The following is a 25,288-nucleotide window of genomic DNA, read 5'->3' on the forward strand; positions in this document are numbered from 1 at the left end:
CGGGCTTAAATTCCACGTTAATTGGTGGTCGAGGCGAAAGTCTTATGACGGTCAATGGTCGGGCGGTGGTTAAGAAGTCTAGTGTCAAGAGAACTCTAAATTCTCTTCCATTCCTCTCTTCATTCTCTTCCTCCCTTCCTCCATCGTCCTCCCTCTTCCTCCCCTCAATCAAGATTGAGGGGTCTATTTATAATTTTTTGGGAGTGGTATGACGAGTAAATAGGGAGAATATCAAGGATATGTTGGGAGTGTTTTGAATGGACGACCGATATAGACTCCATTGATCATGGACCCATTTATCGAGCATTTAAGTGCCTTAATGAGGTTAGAATTTGACGATCTTGTGCTCGTTGGATTTTTCTTGTCCAGCCGCTTGATTTAATTGTAAGCATGTCACATTTGGATGTCATTTGTTTATCTAACTTATGGTTTGAACTGTCTATATATCAACTATATGTTTGCTAAAATTAGAATTTGGATGATACTGTATTTAATTTCAAAAGTTTTAAATTCAGATTTGCCTCGAAGGCAATGTTTAAATTGTAAACTTCCAAAATTAGACTCAATATCATTTTGTAATAAATGATTAATATGAATAATGGATTATTGAAAGCCACTTGTTCAAATAAATGATTAATATGAATAATGAAAATATATGATTGTCAGATAATGATTGATTGATTTGATTAATAGATAATATACGAAAGGATAAAAACACCACATTAAAACTGGATGATTTTTTTTATCTAAAATATTGACTACTATTATTTTTAATTTCTTTTCATTTTTTTTTAATTTCTTTCTTATTTTCAATAATTGACAACAGTCATTTACAACCATATAATTGACATCAAGAGCTGATTCATTGCATTATAGGAATTAAATAAACAATGAAAATGTAATTCACATTACTATATTAGTCAATATTTATAATCTATTTCTCAGATTTCAAAACGATATGTGCAATAGCCTTCATAGGCTACAAAAGAATATAAGTAAATTAGATGAACATAAAGAAAAATAAACTAGTAGTACATAAAAAAAACTATATATGCTATATGGATCCTCATATCATTGGATTCTTATATTTTTCTCAAAAATTATATAAAATCACGTAATGAGCATATATCCCGATAATAACTAAAATATTACAACTAAAATCAATGAAAGAAAAAAGAGAAACAATATATTATAAATTATAAAAGAAATATATGAATCAATATATGATATATGTATCAGTCACATGTGCCAAAATAAGTCATTTTGTCTTTATTATACAATCAATTTTATTCAACCATATCATTCTATCATTCTAGTTAGTCCATAAATGATAAAATATATTCTTGTATAAATGAGCAGAATGCTTGAGGCTTATATTCAAGAAATGAAATTTTTTAAAATTTATTGTTCACACAATTTTTTTATTATTTTTGAAAAATTAAAGCGAAGAAAAAGACCTAGCTAACTAGCTAATAACATATGTAATTTTTTTTCTGGAATAAAGAAGAAAAAATTACAATAAGTGACTCGAATCTATGCTTTCAAAGAAATAATCCTCAACAACATGGCAAATTATTACGTCAGGTGTCCGGATTCATCCGGACACTAATCCAGACGCGCCACATCACCCAAGTACATCGGGCCCCAATGTCTTTAGGTGACGTGGTGCGTCTAGATTGGATGTCCGAACGTCCGATGACCGGAAGTAATAATTCGCCCAACAACAGAGCCCTGAATCCTCTTACATCAACCCATGTACTTTGCCATGCATTCATGGCCAGCATACTAAGTGCCTGAATGTACATTACCAGCTTTGATCATGAGCTCGACACAATGGCTCCGTTATATGAAATATTTTATGTATTTTATGAGAAATTATTTTGTGCATATACTGGATCGTTCGGAGGCGAATCAGAATACGCCACATCATCAGGTACATGGCGATATACAACACAGATATACACGGAAAAAAAAGTTGCATGACCTGTCCTGATTTGCCTCTGGATGACGTCCGGTGTTCACATAAAATAATTTGTCCTACTTTATACCTTTAATTTGTTTCATTCCTATTGATCACAATACGAAATTCTTTTAATTTCGAAGACAAAGTTAATGGCCACTTACTTTAAATTCCACCGATACATCATGTCTGTCACCATATATATAATTATCTAAATTTCTCCAAAGTGGGTCCAATCCATGTGGCCTTTGTTGAAAATTGTTTTTGTTGTTGATGATGACTACAGTGCATTTATCACAGTATTTTGTTTGCAGTTCAAAAATGTTAAATAAGGAAATACTATAGGAAAGATTTCATGGCGGCCCTTTCGTTCAGAAAATGTTCTAAAAATTCGTAGGTAATGTCTGCCAGAACTATGTCGCTGGAAATCCGTCAGGAAAATTATCAGAACTATTTCGTCGGAAATTCATCAGAAATTTCTTTTAAAATCAGTGTTTTTTGGGTAGTGAATTATGAACTCCAACATTATATAATTAACGATTCAAAGTCCGAGCTCTTTGCATTTTGCATAAAGGGTTGAGAGTCTGGCGTTTGGTGAAAGCTCTTAGTTTTGGGTTATTTAATTTTTCCAAAAGATAGATCAGCTGCTCACTGACCAGTTGAAATCAGAGAAGAGAAAAGAAGAAAAAGGACAGGAGATATATATACTACAAAAAAAAAGGTTTTCGCAACACTAAATTTAAGCTTTCCCGGCGGTTATAACCCCCACTAAATTTCTTGCAGGGGTTCTAAAACTGCTAGAAAACCATCGTATTTGCTCTCCGCTGCAAAGATCTTCCATGGCGGTTTAAGACCGCTGGGGTAGATTTGTTATACAAGCGGTTTTAACAGCCAAAAAAAGCTATAATTTAAAAAAAAACAATATTTCTGTTGTTTTTGATTCTCACCGAATTAATATATAGACCATGTTTCAACAAAGTTAGAGCTGCTCACTATGCAACATTCTGATAAGAATTAATAGGAAGAAGAATAAATGACTTTTTCTAAAGCAACCTTCTAACTCTTATATTTATACTTTATTTAGAATAACTTTTTAATTGTTTTCTAATACAGTTTTTTAATGCATAAATTTTTTAAACTATAATTTTTTTACTAGAAAACTGCTTTAAAAATTCAATAAGAAAGAAAGCCATCTCAAACTAGATTAATTATTAAATGCGGACGCCGAATGTTATCCGGAGACCAATCAGAATGTGTCACATCACCTCTTTGCTCGGTGCTACTCAGTACCACTCGGTACCTCGACTCGGTACTGCTGATGTGACGGGTTCTGATTGGTCTCCGGACAGTGTTCTAAGTCCGGCCTCCCTACGAATTAATTTCTCCTCAACCTAAGCCTTAATACCATAAAAGCTTAAATTTTAAAAATCCTGAAACTTTGTACTGGAGCATGACAAACATCGTTCGTATAAGGTGACGTAATTTAAGTGGATAATGTGAATGCTTCCTGTAAAACTTAGGCTCCCTGCCTCCATCATAGTTCATAAAGTTTTTTTCTGATCCAGCTTGTATAGTATTTCGATCATGCATGATCTCCTCAAGATAAGCCAAAAGGATATATATGTATCATGATGAAGCAGTTGCAGCTAGTAATTTCAAACATTCCTTCTTTATGAGAGATTATTAGGTGCGGAGTGCGGACGGGGAGAACCGTCCGCACAAATCTTATTCCGCGCTAGGTACCAACACTCGATACACGTTGGATACCGCTGGGTACCGCTAGGTATCCATATTTATAAGAATGATACACACTCCACACCTAATAATTTTTCCTTCTTTATAGAGTCTCCACCAGCTGGAAGTGCAAAGATTCCTTCGTGCTGATCCAAGCAAAGGTCATGAGAAAACAATGGGTAACATGCATGCAAAAATGGGATGTGCGTTACAGCAGAAGCGCAGAAATAAAGGTGAGGGAGGAGGAATAGCTACGCGCCTACGCGTAGGGATTTCTTTTTGAGAGATTTTTTTTTTCTTTAGAAAAATATATTGATAAATGCTTTATTTGTTCACTGATCAAATTATTTTATATATTTTCTGTGCTCTTTTTATGATAATTGATATGTCATAGTAAAATTATTTTCATCGGGCATGAATCTCAATACAAATATGAGTAGGAAGTTTTCAAAATTAAATTAGAGATCATTCGAGTTATGATTTCAACAAGCTTATAGTTGAATTGAGCATCTCAAGGAGTCAAACCCAACACCACCAAATTTGATCTAATCCGAGCCCTTATGGGTCCAAATCAAATAACCACAAAGCATATTGGGAAGCTTCAGAGTATAATTGTATGATAAAATGGTATCCAAATGGTACATGCTTATAGTCAAATCGAGCTGCTCAACAAGACAAATTTAATGAGCTTAAGATCGTAAAATTCTTACATTATTAAGCACTTAAATGCTTGATAAACGATCCAAGATCGAGGGAGTTCATATATATCGATCGTCTATTGAAACAATACTCCCAACTTGTCATTTATCTTATACCTATTTACGAGGCATGTCATTCCAAAAAAATTATAGATAGACTCAGAATTTTTCACTTGAAAGAAAAGAAGCAGGAGAAAGAGGATAAGAGCTATGGATCTTGAAGAATCCTAGAGCTCCTACCAAGCACCAATACTGCCGATGAATTTGCGCCACTAGGCCACCGCTAATGAACCTCTGGCCGACAATGACCGCCTATACCCTCCATATGGAATCCACTAACGGTCCCTCTAACCTTCGTCATCCGTCGACTACAATCCCTTCGACCTCCACCGCCCGCCAACTATGATCCTTCCAACCTTCGTTGTCGCCCGTCGACTACGCAGTGCCCCTCTGATCGCCACCATGGCCTGCCGACTATTGTCCAATCTAACAACCATCGCTTGTCAATTATGACCCCTCTGACCTTCATCGATCCCCGACTATGATCCTTCCTAACACCGTAGCCCGACTACGACCTCTTTGACCTTTTTCGCTCGCCGATTACAGTCACTCCGACCTTCACCACCTAATTGCGATAATTCCAACTACAATTGTCCGACTATATTCCTTTCAACCATCATTGCTGGACTACAGTCCTTCCGGCCTCCCACTGGCTACGGTCCCTCTTACCACCATCCCTTGAGTACGGTCCTTTCGACCTGTGTTGCTCGTTGAATACCATCCCTCCGACCCCCATCATTAAACTATAATTCTTCTTACCTCTGTCACTTGCTAACTATGATCCATTCGACTTTTGTTGCATGACAACAACCCTACCAGCTAAACGAGCAGACCAACATTCTCTTAAGAGCAACTATGATATCATTTTCCAACTATGTAATGTGAGGTACATAATGTATATTTGTTATTGAGCCAATGCCCTCCTCCGAGGAGAGGCATTATGTAAAAATATTTGTGTCTCATATTAGTTTCACACCCCTCTCTGTTATATGTGTGTGTTGGATTTTCGTTTAATGATCAAATGTTAAACTCTTTATCTCTCTACTGTCGTAAATGTTTCAAATCACAACAATAATATTGACTTACAATTCTCTGTCTTATAATTATTTAAGAACGTGTTGATATGTGACGAGTGCAATGCATTGACATAAAATCTCATGCTGGCTTACAATGATAATGTGGCACATAGTATTCACTACTCGATCGCCAAGCAACCGCTTACAACGTATGTGGGATATGCCCATGGTGCTATTATTCTTACATGCAGCCCATGCATTATGTAAAATTGACCGATCATATATAGCTCTTATAAAAAAATCACGAAGCTCATTTTGATCTCTTAGGTGAACTGAACTTCATGACAATATTAACCTTATAATGACATGAAAGGTGGTTTGATTCTAATCCAATTGAGTCCAAATCATGCACATAAATATAGTTGAAAACTTCAAAATATTAATTTAATGAATTACAAACGATAACCAAATCTTAAATGCTTATAAATAAATCGTACAGCTCCACAAAATGAATCATTCAATTATGAGATCATTAGAGTAATTAAATGTTGAATAATCAATCCATTATTAAGGATTCAATAAGAGTTTTTTGATGGAATGTTATGATTTTTTATCAGATTGACAAAAAAAAATACAAAATGCTTATAGTCTATAGCAGTTTCATCCGGTGTTCGACGTCGTCGACGTATCACAACTACTCATTGCCATTGTCTGACTGATGTCGTCTAACCTTTTTATTTGTCCATCGTCTTTGGCTATTACAGTCCATTGATCCCCATCATCCAAACGTCATTGTCCAACCATCATCATCTGACTACTGTATTTAATATCATTGTCTTCGAACCAATTTTGCATGATTGATATAGTATGCTATTACCCATATAATACTTCTCTCATAATATAAACTGCAACTACTTGAGATCAAGCAAATGCTCCAAACTTTGGTCCTTGTAGGTAAAATGAATTTTCATAATTTTAAAAATATAGTAAATTATTTCTACTTTGATCAAATTTCATGATTTTTTATATTTCTGAAATTTTTGAAACTTATTTTTTAAATGAGTTTTAAAATATAGAAAAATTCAAATATTTTAATCGATTTAAATTATCATTATTTTTCATTTTTTTGTTGTTGCCATCAAAAAAATAGTGACTCAAATAAAAAAATATTATACCCGACCAAAACTTGCCCCATGGGCACACCACAATGCCTAACCATTCCATTTAAGCCAATTCAAGCAGTAAGAGCATATCTTTAGAGCTCCACTAAGCGGCTCTCAACTCTATAAATACCCAGCTCAACTCGCCTCCATTGTCCCAAGCTCAACAGCATCCACAAAGTCCTTCTCATGGCTTCTTCTAGGGTTCTTGTAGTTCCATTACTACTGCTTCTATGCTTGGTAGCCTGCTCTTCAGCGGCCAGGACCCTCTTTACACTAGAAGGACTACCCTACGGAACCGGCCATGGTGTTGGCGGCGGTTACGGTGCCGGTGGCGGAGCTGCTGGTGGAGGTGGAGGGGGCGGAGGCTCCGGCGGGGGATATGGATCCGCCGGAGAGCAATATGGCCCTGGCTATGGCATTAGCATTGGTGACCATGGCTCTGGCTATGGCGGAGGGAGCGGCGGCGGCTCAGGTGGTGGCTACGGTGGCGTGCCGGCACACGGTGGAGGGTCGGGTGGCGGTGGAGGAATCGGAGGTGGTGGTGGGTACGGCGCCGGTGGCGATCATGGAATTGGCTATGGTGGCGGAGGAGGAAGCGGAGGGGGAGGTGGTTATGGAGCCGGCGGCGATCACGGTGTTGGCTATGGAAGTGGAGGAGGGACCGGTGGGGGAGGCGGATATGGAGCTGGCAGCGATCACGGTGTCGGCTATGGGAGTGGAGGAGGTGCCGGTGAGGGCGGTGGGTACGGCGCCGGTGGCGACCATGGCGGAGGCTATGGAGGCGGAGGTGGTCATGGCGGCGGTGGCGGAAGCGGATATGGAGGGGAAAACGGAGGTGGAAATGGAAGTGGAGGAGGCTCAGGTGGCGGTGGTGGGTATGGTGGTGGCGCCGGCGGCGAACATGGAGGTGGGTATGGTGGTGGGGGTGGGAGCGGTGGTGGAGGGGGATATGGAGTTGGAGGAGATCATGGAGGAGGTTATGGCGGTGGTGGCGGCTCCGGAGGTGGAGCTGGTGGTGGCGGACACAGTGGTTCCGGCGGCGGCGGACTTGGCGGGGGCTATGGCGGCGGTGCGGGCGGCGGATATGGTGCTGCTGAGAAATACGCACCATGAGAAGCAAAAATTTCATAACTGAGGCTCCGTAGCTTCCACTACGTAATATTATTTCCGTAATGATATGCATTGTGCTCTATATATCTATGGTTTTATCGTCTCTGAAATATTATAATTACGTACCTTTGAGGAACTCCTAATTCGAGGCGTAACGGAGTTCCATATGGCTTTATGATTTTTATGATCATTTACTAATATAAGTCTCCTTTCTTAATATATTTAATGACTTGATCTGTTTTTTAATCACTACTATAATAGTATTTCATCTATAAACTTTACATATGATCTACATAAAATATTTGATAGAATTTCATTATAGTCGTGGGAGAATTGATCTAAGGTCTTTTAGTTGCACTACCAAAACTCTTGGTATGAGAAAGCACAACATAGCAGTGGTTTTTAAATTATCATTAAGGCTTCGTTTGGGACAATTTTATTTCTGCATCTTAAAGTAATTTTTTAGTATAAAAAATTCTATTTTTAAAATAGAAAGCTGTTTAAGAAAATAATATTATTAAATATTAAAACTTGCGGCAGTTTAAGGCTTAGTTTGAAACGGCTTTTTTATTTCTTCTTAAAATAGCTTTTTAGTTTAAAAATTAAAATTTTTATACTAAAAATCTACTTTAAGAAGAAGTAGAAAAGCCGTCCAAAACGAAATCTAAGATTCCATTTGGGACAACTTTTCTTAGGCTTCGTTTGGGATGGCTTTTTCATTGCTTCTGAAAACATAATTTTAGTTTAAAAATTAAAAAAATTTAAACTAAAACTCCCTTTTAAGAAGCAAGGAAAAAGCCGTCCCAAACGAAGCCTTAATGCTTTCTAAAGTAATTTTTTAGTTTTAAAATTTCAAGTTCAAAATGATTTATACTAACAAGTTGCTTTATAAAGTAGTAAGAAAACTATCCCAAGTAAAATTTAAATCATTATTTTGTTCAATATAGTGGTTTACGTTGTAACTAGACAACTCTTATAAAAAATATTTCGCAGCGAAAATCAAATACAGTGATATTTTGGTGGTTTGTAATTCATTGTAAGTATTTTTTTCAGCGATTTTAACAGCTGCTATAACTACAATTAAGCGCTCCAAAATCTCTAATTACTTGGTAGTGCTATGAAATCATTTATTTTAGAGGCATGCTATATATGCCCATGGGGAAGTCAATGTTTAAAAAGAGGTTGATTTTCTTGTTTATTATGTCCCCAAATTATCTGTAAAGAAAATAAAACGAATTTAATTTCGTATCTCCTTTGGGCTTAAATATCAAGAAATACTTATTATATATTTTGTCTTTTAACTAACGTATATTATTTATTAAATCTTTTTAATTAATTTGAAACTTTTAACTATGAGAGGGGAAGTGGAGTTAGGCTTGAGATGAAATAGACTTCTCAACATATTATGGCTTCGTTGGGAAATTTTTTAATTAAAAATGTATTAAGCGTCTAAATATGTGAAAAAAAATTAAAATTAAGCAAAGTCGATTTATACCTTAGTCAAACTATTGACGTAGCTTGATGACTTGGCAGGGTGTAAACTGCCTAATAAACGGGCCACTTTGACCTTGCTAAATGCAATCCAGTCAACCCCCCCTTTTTTTTTTTTTTGCAAATTTTTTGTGTTCTAGTGAGGTAAAATGAAATGTTGTTATTTTTGTGAGAAATTTTTTTTTTCATTTCTTTTATCGACATAGAAAGATGTTATGTTGGAAGTAATTTAGTAAATCTTGGCATTTTTGTTAGAAGTATTTTGGAAAAACAAAATTATGTTAGAATTAATTTTGTTTGAAGCGTTTTTGTTCTAATGATATAGAATTTCTTGTAAAAAAAATTTGATGGAGAATTTCTTTTAAAAATATTTCCCTAAAAGAAATGAAGAAAATTTTGTGAAATTTAATCAAAAAAATTTTGTTCTAGTGATGTTGATTTGTTATAGTGATGGACAATTTGTTATAAAAAAATCACTAAAATTAAATATATTTTTATTCAAATTGCTTTTCATGTCATTTTTATATTTTTAGAACCTAAATTTAATTTAATTTTTTTGTAGTAATGAGCATGATGTGTACGATTTGACCAATTTGTAGTAGCGAAATGGTCAACATTTAAATGAAAGTTTTAACTCGCACTGAAAATCTAGCCAGCTAGTCGTATCAAAAAAATTTCTGCTTGCACCTCCATTAGCATATGAATATATAATAGTAGGTTAATAAATACTCCTATAGAATATGAAGCCAAACTAATGAAATGTATGATGAAGAGGAAATAATTTATGTAGCACTTTTTAAAAAGTCCACTTAGCTTGCATTTTTGCGCTTGTTTGCATCATAAGGCTTGGTATTCAACTATTCATTATGTTATTGGACTTGTTAGTCACTACACAAAGAGTCCAACAAACACCTACTTAAATATCTTTAAGAGACCTTACACTCTATCAAAGGTACAAATGACTTTCACTTACTCCCTTATCTAACGATTTCAACCTTGTAGGATATAATGACAATGACTGAGCCAGAGACATGGATGATAGAGTACCATTGGGTTTGTGTTTTTCATGGCAGACATTGCTTTCACCTAGATGCAAAAGGGATAATTGATTGTTACTCTTTCTATTTTTAAAGTCTATGCAGTCATAATCTCATGTGTTTGTCATGTAATTTGACTTTGAAACTTGTTAAAGGAATAAATTTATCATAATATCAAGAGACAATAAAGATTCATATCGAGAGCAAGTCAACAATAGTGCCAGCTAAAAAAATAATTTTTAATCATAGAAACATGCACATCAATACATACTAGCACTACATTAGAGAATCCATCACAAGAAAAAAATATAAGTAGTGCATGTGAAGTTGCAAAATCAAGTAATAGATATTTTCATCAAATTACTTAAGGTTTTTTCATGTACAATGCTAGATTTAATAATTTCTAGATTTTTTTTCATTTTGATTCCAAAAATTGCAAGTTCTACTTTGGAAAAACCTTCATCACTAATACCTTCACTTTCTTCTCTTTTTTTTTTGGGACATTTAGGTCATTTAAGGCAAACTCACACACACAACGCATACGCATAGACTCGAATCTTGGACCTCTTAGTTGGAAGCCTAAGCTCTCAACCAATAGGCCAAGGAGAGTTGTGTACTTTCTTCTCATTCAATTGCATTAAAAGAATCTATAAAATACAAGCCGTACAATTATTATTAAAGAAATTCATATTTATTAATTAATTATAAATAATAGCACTACTATAAAATTAATATCATTATTATGAACTATTTCTTTAATTAATACATGAGTTATAAAAGGAGAGTAAAGTGACAAATGGCGTGAAAGGAGCTATATTGATTATTGATCTAAAACACGAAAATAGCATATTGGAAATACTTCCAACATAAAGTAAATTTAGGAAAGAAGAGAAGTGTAAGAGAAAATACGAGAAAACTAAAAGCAAGGATGTTGTTTTCATGGAGGACTTTGAGAGGCAAATATGTTTTAGAAGTTTTACTTTTCAAAAGATAAGATATTATTCTCCTGCCTTAGAATTCATGTAGTTTTTATCTTGCATGATGTTTTAGAAGATGACTGTGATGGAGAATAATGAAGAAAGAGAAGAGTACTGGCTACATTACAAGATAACCTATAGACTACATCCACGTTACCTATACAGAAATTACAAATACAGAAATATTTATTTAGTATGCTCTAATATACCCTTGCAAACTGATGGTGCTTGAGTAACCGTTAGTTTGGGTCGTAGTTGATGAAACCTTGGTGTAGAGAGATTTGGTGAAGTTGTCGGTCACTTGATCAATCGTACTGATAGGAAGAAGACGAATACTTTGAGTTTGCATGTGATTCTATATGAATTTCTGATCTATTTCAATATGCTTCGTACGCACATGAAAGCATGATTATTGGTTAAAGCTATTGCAGAGGTGTTGTAACAGTACATATATGTAGGAGAGTTTTATGGTATGCCAAATTATGTTAGAAGTCTTCAAATCCAAATGATATCCTAAGTTAAAGCTACAAGTGTACGATATTCAGATTCTGTTGAAGATCTAGACACGGTATGTTACTTTTTAACGGTCCATGAGATAATCGTTTCTCCCATAAAAGAACAGTAACCCGATGTTGATTTCTGAGATATAGGATTGCCGGCCCAGTCAGCATCTGAAAAGGATTTAAGGACAAGATTAATTTTAGTAATAGGTATACCATAGTCAAGCGTATCTTTAATGTAGCGTAGAAGTCTTTTGAGTAGAAAGAAATGTTGAGGGAGTGGATTGTGAATATGCTGAGATGATAAGTTGACGCTATAGGCAATATCCAGACGAGTAAGCGTCAAATATTGAAGAGATCCTATAAGTCGTCTGTAGATAGCAGGATTGGTAAGTATAGAGTCTTCCTTAAAGGTAACTGGGAGCTTTGTACATGTTGGATTTGATAGAGAATTGCAAATCGTGAGTTTTGCATGTTGGAGAATATATTTAGCATATTTTGTTGAGATAGAAAATATTGCTATTTGATGTGAGCTATTTTTATGCCGAGAAATTCATTTGCCTCTCCAAGATGTTTCATTATAAATTTATTGTCTAGTTGATCCAAGATTTTTGTGATGCCGTCTTGATTATTGTCTATTATTAGGATATCGTCAACATACATGAGTAAGAATATTTGAATATTTGATTGACGAAGGATTATAAGAGATTGATCTGATTGATTATGCGATAATCCCAATGACACCAGATATGAAGTAAATGTATGGTTGTATCATATAAACTGTTTGAAAAAGAGTTCCATGTAGAAAAGCATTTGCGACATCCAATTGCTGAACTGGCCAGTTATTATATAGTGCAATTGTCAAAAGTATATGAATTGTAAGTAATTTAGCAACTAGGTTGAATGTCTCTGAATAGTCCATGTCATATTCTTGATGATTTTCCTATGCGACTAGATGAGCTTTGTGAGTGGCAACCGAACCATTAGCGTGAATTTTTGTACGACATGTCCACCTGCAACCTAAAACAGATTAGTCAGAAGGTGGTTTGACAAGACTCAATGTTCCTTGCTTTTGGAGTGCAAGGAACTCATTTGCCATGGCTTTACACCATTCAAGGTGTTTCATGCCTTCTGTGTATGATGTAGGATCAAGAATTGAATCATGAGTATTTTGATGGTGAAACAGATTTAATATGATAGTAGGTTTACCCATCTTTTGCCTAGTAACCAACAGATGTGACGGTATGAGAGTTTGAGAGGGTAATAGAGGTGGCCCTGATTGAGTGAGAAGGTGAGAAGGTGAGAAGGTGATATGGTTTTATAATTGATGTGAACGAAGGACTTTATATTTTAGTTGAGTATATATATATTAATTTGTTGATTTAGGCTCTGTTTGTGACATTTTTCTTACTACTTAAAAAAAAACATTTTAGTTTTGTTGCATTCTGAAATATTTGTGGTTGTAGAGAGATATAAAGTTTAGCGTCCTAGATTTGTATGAAAATTTATCACATAGACATAATAGAGAATATGGGTGCAACATTCATAAGAGACACCAATATTTTTACATAGAAAATCCTGAAAAAGGGAAAAATTACAGGTCTTGCCTAGCTTGAATGAATCCACTAATGTTTGTAGTTACTTACAAATGATGCTCTTCCACATAGTAGGATAATGGTTTAATATAGTAAATACACATTATATAAAACATATTAAACATAACAATTGTACGTAAGAGAGTGTTGACATGTTTGTTTAGTTGGTAGGATCATAATCGGCAGGTGATAATGATCGGAAGGACTGTAGTAGATGTCGAAAGTGGTCGAAGAGACAGTTGTTGATGGACATTGATTGTTGTCCGAAGGATCATAATCGGTGCGTGGAGGTGGTTGGATGGACCGTAGTTGACGAACGATGGTGGTCGGAGGGACTGTAGTCAGTGAGTGACAGTGGTCGACAAGAATCGGCTGTAGCAGAGTCGGATGATGGGAGCAAGAGAGCTATTTAGTTTTCTCCTTTTTTCCTATGCTCCGGCTCCCCTCATGTGAAGAATGAGGGGTTATTTATAATTTGTTGGGAGTGACATTAGTAGTAAATATGGAGAAAATCAAGAGTAGGTTGAGAATGTTCCATCAGACAACTGATATTGTCTCCCTTTGTTATAAAGTATTTATAAAGCATTTAAGTGCCTTAATGATATCAGAATTAAGTGATCTTGGGCTTGCTGGATTTGTCTTGTCGAGCCGCTTGATTCGACTATAAGCATGACATATTTGAGTATCATATAGTCATCCAATTAATGCTTTGAAACTTCCAAGAATGCTTTGATCTTTTGGTTTGCGCTCATTTGGGCTCGGATTGAACTGAATTTTATGTCATTGGGTTTGTCTAATTGAGATGTTTAATTTGGCTATAAGTTTGTTAAAATCGGAGTTCAAATGTTCTCGAATTTTAATTTAAAAGTTTAGAATACAAGATTGCTTTGAGATTCGTGCCTGATCAAAACTACTTTTGGTGATGTATCATTATAAATTTTTATACAAACAAACTGCCTTAAAAAGCAGTAAAAAGTAGTCTCAAACAAAACCTTAATATGTCTCTATATATGATTATGATGATATGATTTTGAAGGAAAGACTAAGTGTTTATGGTGATATGAATGTTGATAAATAAAAAAAATGAATTATGTTTTTCTAATATTACTCGACCCCATCTTTGTGTAATCTACTAAAAAGCAAAGATTATGTAAGCTAGGATGTGAAGCTGGTGAAAGACCTCACTACGGAGATTGGAGACATTCGATGATTAAAAATGTTACAAATATCAAAAGGCCTTAATTTAAATATTTCTATCTTTTGAGTTTGAACCACATGATTAATTATTCTACGTACGTAGATGCCGAACTTCGTCCGGAGACAAATTAGAATGCGTCACGTCATCCCTTTGTTGTGTACCGTGGTTCGGCATTGCTTGATGCCGCTCGTTTCCACTGACGTGGCTGCACCTGATTCATCTTCGGACATAGAGCTACGCCCGGCCTTCACACAAAATAATTTCTCGAACCATACAGAGATTGTTGAGCACAGATTGAGCAATAGCGAATTACCCACCTAAAACAAAGCAGATTTGTGTTATAGAATGAATAATAAATCGTTAATATATGTCACTTAAATTTGATAATCTTAGATAAATAAGTATCTCCGTTAACTACTCTGGCAGATCCTTTCACAAATAATTCTCTACCTTAGACCGGATGAATATTTATTTTTAGATTAGTAGCTGAACAAATTACACTAGCCCAAACAAAAGTTATAAGCAGGACAAATCCGTAAAATACATTAATGGAGGGGGGTGGGGTGAAATAAAATCGAAAAAAAAATAAGAATGCAGAAAACCACACGATACCAAGTCGGAAATGCGAAGGCGATCAGTGACAAATCCCATTTCCCAATTAACTAATCCATTGCTGAAGAGACGAAGATCCGAATCTGATCAAGGAATGTGATGTCCTGCGGCCTATCCTTCCGCTTAACGTACCCAATCGCCTCATCGGAACTATAAGCGCAGAATCCCTTCTCCCCATTCCTCTTCCACATCTCCTCGCCAAAGCTCCGATGCGCGAAGTAAGCTTCCGCCTCCACGACCAACCCCGTTTCCTCCTCCCCCTCGCCGCCGGTCAGGAGATGAACAATGATGGGGAGTCTCTCGTAGTGACCATGGGAGATGCCCTCGAGCTCGTCCAGGCGAGAGACCGCACGGCGGGAGACGGCGTAGAGCTCGCCGCTGACGCGCTCGCCAGAGCCGGGAATATTGATGAGGAAGGGGACGCCGTAAGGACCGCATACGAGGGGGAATCGATCGGCGGTATGGCCGTTGCCGAGGAAGGCAGCATCGCCGGCTAGGATCATATCGTGAATCAGCCCGTGGTTGGAGAATCCTCGTTTCAGCGTACCGTAAGTAAAGATTATCGCTCGATCTTTGTCAGCTATTGTTGCCCCCATCCTTAATCTCTTTCCTTGATGTTAGATTGCCGTCGGCTATCCTATACCTTTGATGGATGCAGAGCTTTTATTTTATTTTTGGAGGTTTCGGGTAAGGGTGGAGATTTATGAAAGGTGGGGATTTAAATTAGCGGGGGTGGAAGGGACATGATTGCAAAAGCCTATCAAGCTACGGCTGGAAATACGTCCACTAACTTGAATATTTTTTGTCGTTCAGTGGCTATGATCAATGCCTTCGTAGAAAATTTTGGGTAAAACTGCGTTGGTTGGTCCCACTTTCCAAGCCTGGGTCAATTATTGATTGCCCGCTTGTTTAGGGATTTATTTGCACCGTTTAAGCTAATCGTAGGGTTGGGTTTATGGCTATTTTTTATCATTTTATTTTTTATGTTACTATTCTTTCTTTCTTTCTTTCTTTTTTTTTTTTTTTTTTTTTTTTTTTTTTTTGGAGAAAATTTAGTAATTGAGGCTCAATCTCATTGATTATAAAATAAGTTACAGTTGTAAGATCAGAGAGAGTTGCAAAAATCCTATACAATGAGGATAACATCTTAGTAATCTAATGAAAAAGAAAACTCCTATATGAGTAAGAAGGCAGAGAAAGGAGATCAAATACAAGTGACCGGGCTCGAGTTCGGAACATTGCAAATTAAATGATTACAAATACTCATCCCACGGTTATTGAGAACGATCTGGTGGAAATTGGAGAGTATTGAAGATCAAAAGGAGATTTATCTTGCTTGTGTGTGAAGAAATTTTCATGCAAGATGGATAGAGATCTCATCATTGTCTAGCAAGAAATCTCAAATAGAATGGATCTTGGTAAAAGCAGTAAAAAAATAACTCCAAAAATGAATCATAAAACCATGGTCTATATTTAATAGTATTTTTTTAATCCAAAAACCTTTGAATTCACAGCCTTTGAATTTTGTATAATATAGGTGAAAATGGCAATATTATTGACAAATCTCCTGTCATGTATTTCACATTATATGTGATAAACTAGGTAAAAGAAATTTTAATAATATTAGAGGTTGCCATCATATCATAGATATAAGAGAGAGCATGATAGAGGTTGGTCTAAATAGAAAAAAGGAGCTCCAGAGCAAGCATATAGTGGAAGATAGAAAATGAATGAGCAATGAGAAAACATGTGATTTTTAAGTTCATGAAGATCATTGCAGAAACTACAAACCAATTGAACCTTGATGCTATGAGCATGAAGCATAGCCTCACTTCATAGTCCATTCATCATGTAAATATAGGCAAAATATGATTCTCTTAAAGCATAGAGTTCAAGCCAGGTATACGAATGCTAGTCCACTTTCACAACATTAATGTAGAATGCTTTAAGAAAATCTTTAAAAGAAGGGTTAGATTACCATCCCACACCAAAGAGTCCCTGCTCTCAAAAGTGAGGTTTATCAAAGCAATGGTGTTAAATATTGCAGTGTAATCCCAATTGCAATTGACAATAATTGTGCTTAGGGGAGAATTAGAAAGTAGGTGTAGAGAAGAAAAACTCCCATATCAAAGTGTTTCACATGGGTCTCAAAATATGATAATGCAGTGATCATTACTACTAATGTATGAAATTTAGCCGTAAAAAAGGAAGCAACTTCATTAAGTTTTTTTTCTCCAAAAAGGGAAGTCTTGAGCATGAGAATTTTTTCATAAAGAGTAGTGTTTAGCACACCACCATTTAGAGGTAAGTCCTGATGACTTTGAAAATCTTCAAAAGAGTGCATACATACATACATACATATCTTTGAATGATGTTCATAGGTGGAGATATTTTTGGAGGTTTTAGTTTTGAATGATGATCAGAACATCTGCATAAATCATATATGAGAAATCATGGTTCTCAAGAGTAACATCAACATAATCACTTGAGACAATTTACCAATCAAAGAGATTATAAAGAGCTTGCATCACAACGTAGAAGAGGTATGTATATAGATAACATCATTATTTAAGTCCATAAGTGGAATTAATGAAACCTACCAAGGAACAATTGATACAAATATAGTGGGCATCCTCAATACAAACTCTAATCCAATCAATAAAAAAGGGGAACGCTTTTCTTACTCAATTTGTAGAGGAGGAAGTACCTAATAGTGTGAAATGCCTTTATGATATATGACTTAGCATAAAATAACATCTCCATATCTTTTATTATATAATTCATGTAGAATCTCATAAGCTAGAATAATATTCAACAACAACAACAACAACATCAAGCCTTTATCCCACTACGTGGGGACGGCTACATGAATCCTTTTTCTCCATTGTGTCCTATTAAAAGTCAAATTCTCGTTTAAATCTAATAAAGAAAGGTCATTCCTATAAGCTAGAATAATATTATCAATGAATATTTTATTTTGAAGAAAACCCTCTTGATTAGGGTGAATAATTAAAGGCACAACAAATTTTAGGCGGTTGGCAAGAATTTTAATCACAATATCATATAATGTGTTGTATAGAGATTTATGTTTGAAATATGAAAAAGTGTAGAAATATTAGTTCTTGGGAATTAGTGCAATGCTCATGGCCTTCATATTTCTAGTTTTTTTTTTGTATGCAAAATGTGGTGATCAATTGAGTAGACTTCACTTCCAATGACCTCCAAAAATTTAGCCAAGAATTCAAAAGCAAACCATCAGACTAAGGATCCATATTCGTAGTAGTATAGAACATTACATTTTAGTATCTTCATTGTTGCTTGGTGCATCAAAATTAGCTAGAGGGTTAAGAGGTATAGTATTGCCCACAGAAAGATCAAAAGAAGGATTGCTAGAGGTGTTTCTAGTGTTGAAGAGATCCTTAAAGTGGAGAATGACATTATTAACAATGCCTGGAGAAAAGCACAGTTCCATAAGAGGTGAAAGTTTCTCTAATGAAGTTATAATTCTTCCTTCCCTTTAGCTTACCATATAAGAATTGGAGGTCGTCATCCTCACGCTTCACAAGAAAGCCATTCAGCCTTGGCCCTTCGAATTTTCCTAAATACCCAAAAGTAAGAATTAATAAGTTTATCACTAATAGCTTTATCCTTCGAATTAATGAGAGGATCTTGAGGTTGCAAATCCAACAGTTGATTGGTGTACATTAGTTTTGTAATTCTCATATCCCTTTAAGAAGTCGAGAAAAATATGAGACTGCATTTAAAAGACCAAGATGTAGTTCTTTATATATATATATTATATATATAGAAATAATTTTAATAGTAGCAGACATATTGGCATCTAAAATCTTTAAAAATAAGGTTCGGAGTTAATTGTAAAGGTTTCATTACTCTGTCTTCTATTAACGTTCCTTGATAGTTGCATTGCTTTTGAAATTTTTGTATTCTTCCAGGTTCAAAATAATTGATCGTCGTTATAGTTCTGAAGTATCTGATAGATTGTTGAAGAGAATTAGAGAAATAATAGATTCTGAAACTGTGATGATTAAAGTAAATGACTTTTCTGATAGGATACACTAGTAGAAATAGAAGAAAACTGGGCTGAATTTGGAATTTCAGCAAATTGCAAATAGAAATAGAAAAGAAAACTTGTATCCAAACACTTCAGAAACCTTTGAATTGATGAAAGATGGATGAACACAGACAAGATACAATCGATCTTTAATTTGAGAGGAAGATCCGGCTCTCCCAATCTCTAGACAAACAGCGAAGAACACACTAAATTCAGCAAAAACATTCGATACCTAACCCTAAGGAAAACATTCTGCTTAAGGCATACAAGAAAAAATGAAATTGCTAAACATCTCCTACTTTCAAATTTCCCTCCTAAACCTCATTAATTTGTTCTTCAATGTCGTCGGTTTGATCCCACGCTTGGGAGGCGGAACCTGTTTGGGCGGAACTAGAGCCGGTCCATTACGGATCGGCTAGCTTGTCCTCAAGGTGGAAAGATGAAAACTTATGCTTCACTCTTTCGTATTGCTCCCAAGTGGCATCATAGTTAGGACGTTCTTCCATTAGACCAACACCTCTTTGATCCCTCATTTGCCCTGTTGTACCCCTTTTAACTCTAGCGGTTCTAATACCACCTACAGATCCTCTGTTAGTGTCACCAATAACTCTAAACTAGTTGCATGATCCTTAATAACTCTTCTCAATTGTGAGACATGAAATACTAGATGTATATTAGCAGTTTGGGGTAACTTCAATCGGTAAGCCACATCTCTGATCCTCTCCCAATATCTCGTAAGGGACAATACATTTGAGCCAGCTTTTCATTTTTCATGTTGGTTATCGTCCTTTGTCTGTCTGTATGAAGCTTCAAATATACCATTTCTTCCATCACAAACTGGATGTCCTTTTTATACCCATCTGCCTGTTTATTCATGATCAACTGAGCCCTTATCAAATTCCTTTTTAATTCCTCCAGCACCCTATCCCACTACTCCAAGTATTGTTCCACAGAAGAAAATGGTGTGCTACTGATGTAGTGGATCGGTAGAAGAATTGGATATGCTAGAAGAAATATAGAACAAGGAACCAACTCAAGCTTAAAAGCTTCAAAATATCATAAAATTCATCTATTTTCCAAGTAGAGTTACAATAATACATTTTTAAAGAGAAGGAATTAAAAACAATTATAAAGCAATGTTCTAGATAGTTGTAGCAGAGATCCAACGGTGGCTGAGAACAGGTTTGAAAAGGTATTCGAGCATCTTAAGTGGAGTTAGGAGCCGTATTCTCTATAATAAAAAATGTAACTAGCATGGTGGAAAGCAAAACATCTAATAGAAAGGTAATAAGTGATATGTCATTCCTAAGGTATATTATAGTTAAGATGCTCCGCATCAACAACTTTGCCCAAAATGCACTAGGTGAGGTGGATTCCTTCCATATAACACTTTAAAAGGAGTCATCTAGATGCAAAATGATATGAAGTGTCGTATCGATATTCTGCCCATAATAGCCACTTGGCCCACAATCGAGGGGTCTCTGAAACGAAGCATCATAGGTAAGCCTCCAAGCTACTATCAATCATCTCCATCTACCCGTCTGTTTGAGGGTGGTAAGCAGTGCTCCTCTTCAGTATTGTCCCCTGCAGCCTCAATAACTTCCTCCAAAAATGGCTGGGGAACATTTTATCTCGGTCGGACACTATAGACTCCAGTATCCCATGCAGTCTGACCACCTCATTGTTGAATGCTGCTGCCAGTGTCACTGTCACTGTTGTGTAGGATTGTCGTAGGAGAATGAAGTGGGCATACTTGCTTAATCTGTTAGTTACTACCAAAATCACTGTAAACCCTCCAAATCAAGGTAGCCTATCTATAAATTCAATGGTAAGTTCCTCCCACACCTTATCCAGTAAAGCTAGGGGTTGAAGTAACCACTCCCTCCCTCCGCAGAGCTATAGTCATGTAGTTGATTCGTTAGCATATATCACATCTAACTACCATCTCTTTCACATCCTTGTGCATCCCCTTCTAATATAAATCAGCTATCAATCTCCTATATGTCTTTTGCACACTAGAATGATCCCCAACAACACTTCCATGAAACTCTTGCAGCATGTGTGGAATATGGACCGAAGTTTGAGGCAACACAAATCTTCCTTGGTATAGAAGTCTCTCCCCCTCTAGGGATTAGCCAGGGTGGCTATTCTCATCCCTCATTAAATCTTCTCTAATACTTCCTAGCTCCTCATTATGCGCTCCTCATTAAGCACTCCTCTTTAATAGCCCCCAATCCAGCATTAGTCATATCGATATGGCTAACTACTGAAGCTCTCTCATGTATCTGGACAAGGCATCAGCCGCATTGTTATCTAACTCTGGCCTATACTGCATCTCAAAGTTATAATCCATCAACTTTGACAACCACCTCTGATGCTCCTCGGTCACCGTTCTTTGCTCTATCAGGTACTTCAAGCTCCTCTGGTCTGTTCTGATAATGAAATGTCGACCAATTAAGTATGGCTGTAATTTCTGAATAGCCATCAACTCTCTCTCATAGACTGACTTCAGTCTAGCCCTGACTGTCAACACCTGGCTGAAGTAAGTTATGGGCCTATGATTCTGCATGAGCACTACCTTTAAACCATACTCTGATGCGTCGGTCTCTATCACAAAAATTTGGCTGAAATTCTGTGGGGCCATCACGGGTACCATCGTCATGGCATTCTTCAGTCTTTCAAAGGCTTGGGTAGCCGCCTCTCCCCACAAAAAATCATCCTTCTTCAGCTGCTAAGTCAAGGGATAGACTATGATCTTGTATCCCCTTGTGAATCTTTTGTAGTACCCCATCAACCCTAGGATCCTCTTAGATATCTCATATTCCTAGGTAGATGTCATTTCAACATTGCTTCAATCTTGGCCTGATCAGCAGCCATCACTTCCCGAGATACCACATGCCCCAAGTATTCCACATTGTCATGTACAAAACAACACTTCTTCATGTTGGCTTTCAGATGGTGCATTCTAACACTTCTAAGACCACCCTCAAGTGCTCCATATGCTCCTCATCTGATCTGCTGTACACCAGAATGTCATCAAAGAAAACTAATACAAAACTCTTGAGGTATGGTCGGAACACCTTGCTCATGAGGGATTGGAATGTAGCAGGGGCATTGGTGAGGCCAAAAGACATCACTAGGAACTCATAATGCCCCTCATGAGTCCTAAATACAATTAACGGAATATCCTCCTCTCTCATCCTGATTTGATGATAGCTTGACTTCAGATCAATCTTTGTGAACACTATTGCTTCACACAACTCATCTATCACTGGAATGGGGAGCTTGTCTGGAACAATCTCCTTGTTCAAGGCCCTATAGTTAACACAAAATATCTAATTGTCATCCTTCTTCTTGACCAGCAAGACTAGGCTAGAAAAAGGGCTTACACTCGACTTGATGCTCATTGCCTTCAACATCTCTTTGACTAGTTTATCAATATCATCTTTTTAAATCTGAGGGTAGTGGTATGGCCTGACACTAACCGGGGACCCCCGCCCCCACCCCCCCTCTCAAGGTGATGGTCTTGCTCTCTTGGTGGTGGTAATCTTTAGAGGTGGCTGAAAAATCTCACTAACTTCTAAAGCTAAGTTAAGGGTCTAGACCAACTGACTTCTAATGCCAATTGTGCGAAATTTCTAAGAGTAGGCATATTTAATAAAATATTGATCATAATATATCTTAAAATTTGTTGAATTTAATTTGAAATAACTATAATACATGAGCAATCAATTAAAATTTATATTACACTAAATTTTAAATAAATTTAAATTCATTCTAATTTAAAAATAGATCAAAATATTTTGACCCGGTGTTTTTTTTATATATGTAATTTATATTTATTTATTTTGATCATGTAAACCTCTACATAGTCCAAAGCTAAATATGATACATAAAATTCAAATTTTTTTAATATGCAGAAAATGTCAAAGATTTTCGAACTTTTAATCATAGTGAAAATTACACTCGCCTAAAGTAAATCCCTATATACTCCGTTTGCGCTGGAGTCTCTCACTAAACAATTTCCATATTTGTTCTTACTTGATAGGATGAAATTCATGGCGGCTGGTGGTATAAGATCTCTTCCCCATCAATAATACCCTAACGACCTTCCTTTCTTGAGTTTTTGTCAATTTGGATTCGTGTCTTTTGCAATGATGTACCTTAAAGGTTCAATAAGAGCCAATTCTATAACATAAGCCAGAGTTTTCGGCTCCATTTCCCAAAATATGATGTTTTGATCCAGTTAAATTCCACGTTTTCAGGATGGTCATTACCTGTTTTAGACGACAATCTATTTTTCTATTTTAGCCAAATGTTGATGTAGGCAATTCACAAGTGAGTACATTTCTAACTTGTTCAGTTTTAAAAATGATTATTATTTTTGTTGCATTTATGAATTTCTTGATATTCGCTAGACACCCAGTTCGGAATTCTTCACTGATCTCTATTACTAGTTTTCAGAAAATTATAGTAATTCCTGCGCTTTTAGCAAGATTTACATATAAAACTCTGTTCAAGATGTTCTATCTAATATTTATGGGGTTCTTGTTAGTTTTTAAGGCGTACACTGGATTTTGTATTTATCCATCTACCTCATCATCATTAAGCCCTATCACAATTATTTGGGCTATGCATTGTAAGTCCATATTCTTCCCTCAGTTCTGTTGAGTGTTACATGAATTGCTAATTATGTATTCACAATGCTTTTTGTACCTTTTTTAAACATTGTTCAGGGCAGCCTGATGACGGTGAAAATCAAGCATACAAGGGAAATAAAGAAGAGCCATAGGCAACAAGGGAAAAATAGCTACTAAGATTTGCAGTAATGTATTACATTGTAATTGATGTTAATCTCCTCAAACATTCGTATAGCTATTACATTGTATATATACTAGAGAATGAGAAGGTTTGTTAGTGGAGCAGAGTTTTGTTATTCATTAACAGGTGTGATTTGGTCTGTTTGTTGTATCTGAATATGGCTAAGGAGATTTTGATATAGGAGGTGCCTGTACCATATGCATTTACCAGAAGGGGAGATTAGTAGTAGTCTATGATTGGATCATCAACTATTCTCGTAGCTTGAGGAGTTGAGTTGTGGAGAGAGGTTAGTGAAAAGATCGACTGTTTGATCTTTGGAGTTGACTTGGAAAACTGTGACTTCATTGGAGAGTATATACTCTTGGATAAAAAGGTAGCCATTATCAGTATATTTGGTTCGTGCATGAAAAAATGGATTATTCGTGAGCATTGTAGTAGAGATAATGGAAAAGAAGGGTAGGATGAGATGTTGGGATGTTGAATTCCTTAAGAAGACAACAGAGCCAAATAATGCTAGTTGCAATGATGACGAGAGCATGATATTCAATTTTTGTTGATAAGCACGTGACGGTTTGCTGTTACTTCACACTCTCTAGGAAATGACTGTATTACCACGATAGAAACAAAAGTCAATAGTGTTTTTTTGACCATGGGGATCCCTTGCCCAAATCGAATGTAAGTAGGAGTGAGTGCTAAGGATTCTTTTTGATTTGACAAATAGTAGATAATAGTGCCTATGTTATTGCGAATAATACTTTTGAAAAGTTGAAAATGACTTTTTAGAGGATGATGCATGTGTTGATAGAATTGATTGACCGCAAAGGGAATATCAAGCACACCCAATCATGATATACTTCAACGAATTGGCTGGTTGGCTATATTGATTGGGCTTGTGAGAGTTGCACTCGGAAAATGCATGGAGGGTATAGGATTGTAAATAGACTAACATTCAGCCATACAGTGATTTCTAAGGAATTTCATTGCATATTTTGCTTGATTGAGAAGAAAGTCTGAGATGTAGGAATAATCTGAATTCCCAGAAAGTAGGAAACAAGACCAAGTTACTTCATTTTGAACTCTTGATTCAACTTTTAAATAATGACTAAGATAGCAAAGGGATTATTTCCGGTAATAAGAATGTCATCTACATGTATGGTAATAGAAATAAAGACTTGATTTTGATGATAAGTAAAAAACGATGGATTAACTGTGCTTGCTTTAAAGACTAGTCAAATAAATTAACT

General features: G+C 36.0%; 1 protein-coding gene and 1 long non-coding RNA gene across 2 annotated transcripts; one reads left to right on the forward strand and one right to left on the reverse strand.

Moving 5' to 3' along the window:
- Window positions 1-14,567: 14,567 nt before the first annotated feature.
- On the reverse strand, window positions 14,568-16,057 carry LOC110116482 (putative gamma-glutamylcyclotransferase At3g02910). The gene is made up of 2 exons (XM_020850049.2): window positions 15,152-16,057; window positions 14,568-14,856 (listed from the first exon to the last, which is right to left on the reverse strand). The coding sequence occupies exon 1, from the start codon at window positions 15,745-15,747 to the stop codon at window positions 15,202-15,204; it is 546 nt and encodes a 181-aa protein (XP_020705708.1). The 5' UTR covers window positions 15,748-16,057; the 3' UTR covers window positions 14,568-14,856; window positions 15,152-15,201.
- On the forward strand, window positions 15,562-24,140 carry LOC114579448. Its single transcript, XR_003700423.1, has 2 exons — window positions 15,562-15,699; window positions 23,960-24,140. It is a non-coding gene; the product is annotated as an uncharacterized LOC114579448 (long non-coding RNA).
- The last annotated feature ends 1,148 nt before the right edge of the window (window positions 24,141-25,288 follow it).

This window comes from Dendrobium catenatum, unplaced genomic scaffold, assembly GCF_001605985.2.
Source record: "Dendrobium catenatum unplaced genomic scaffold, ASM160598v2 fragScaff_scaffold_390, whole genome shotgun sequence".
Lineage (NCBI taxonomy): Eukaryota > Viridiplantae > Streptophyta > Magnoliopsida > Asparagales > Orchidaceae > Dendrobium > Dendrobium catenatum.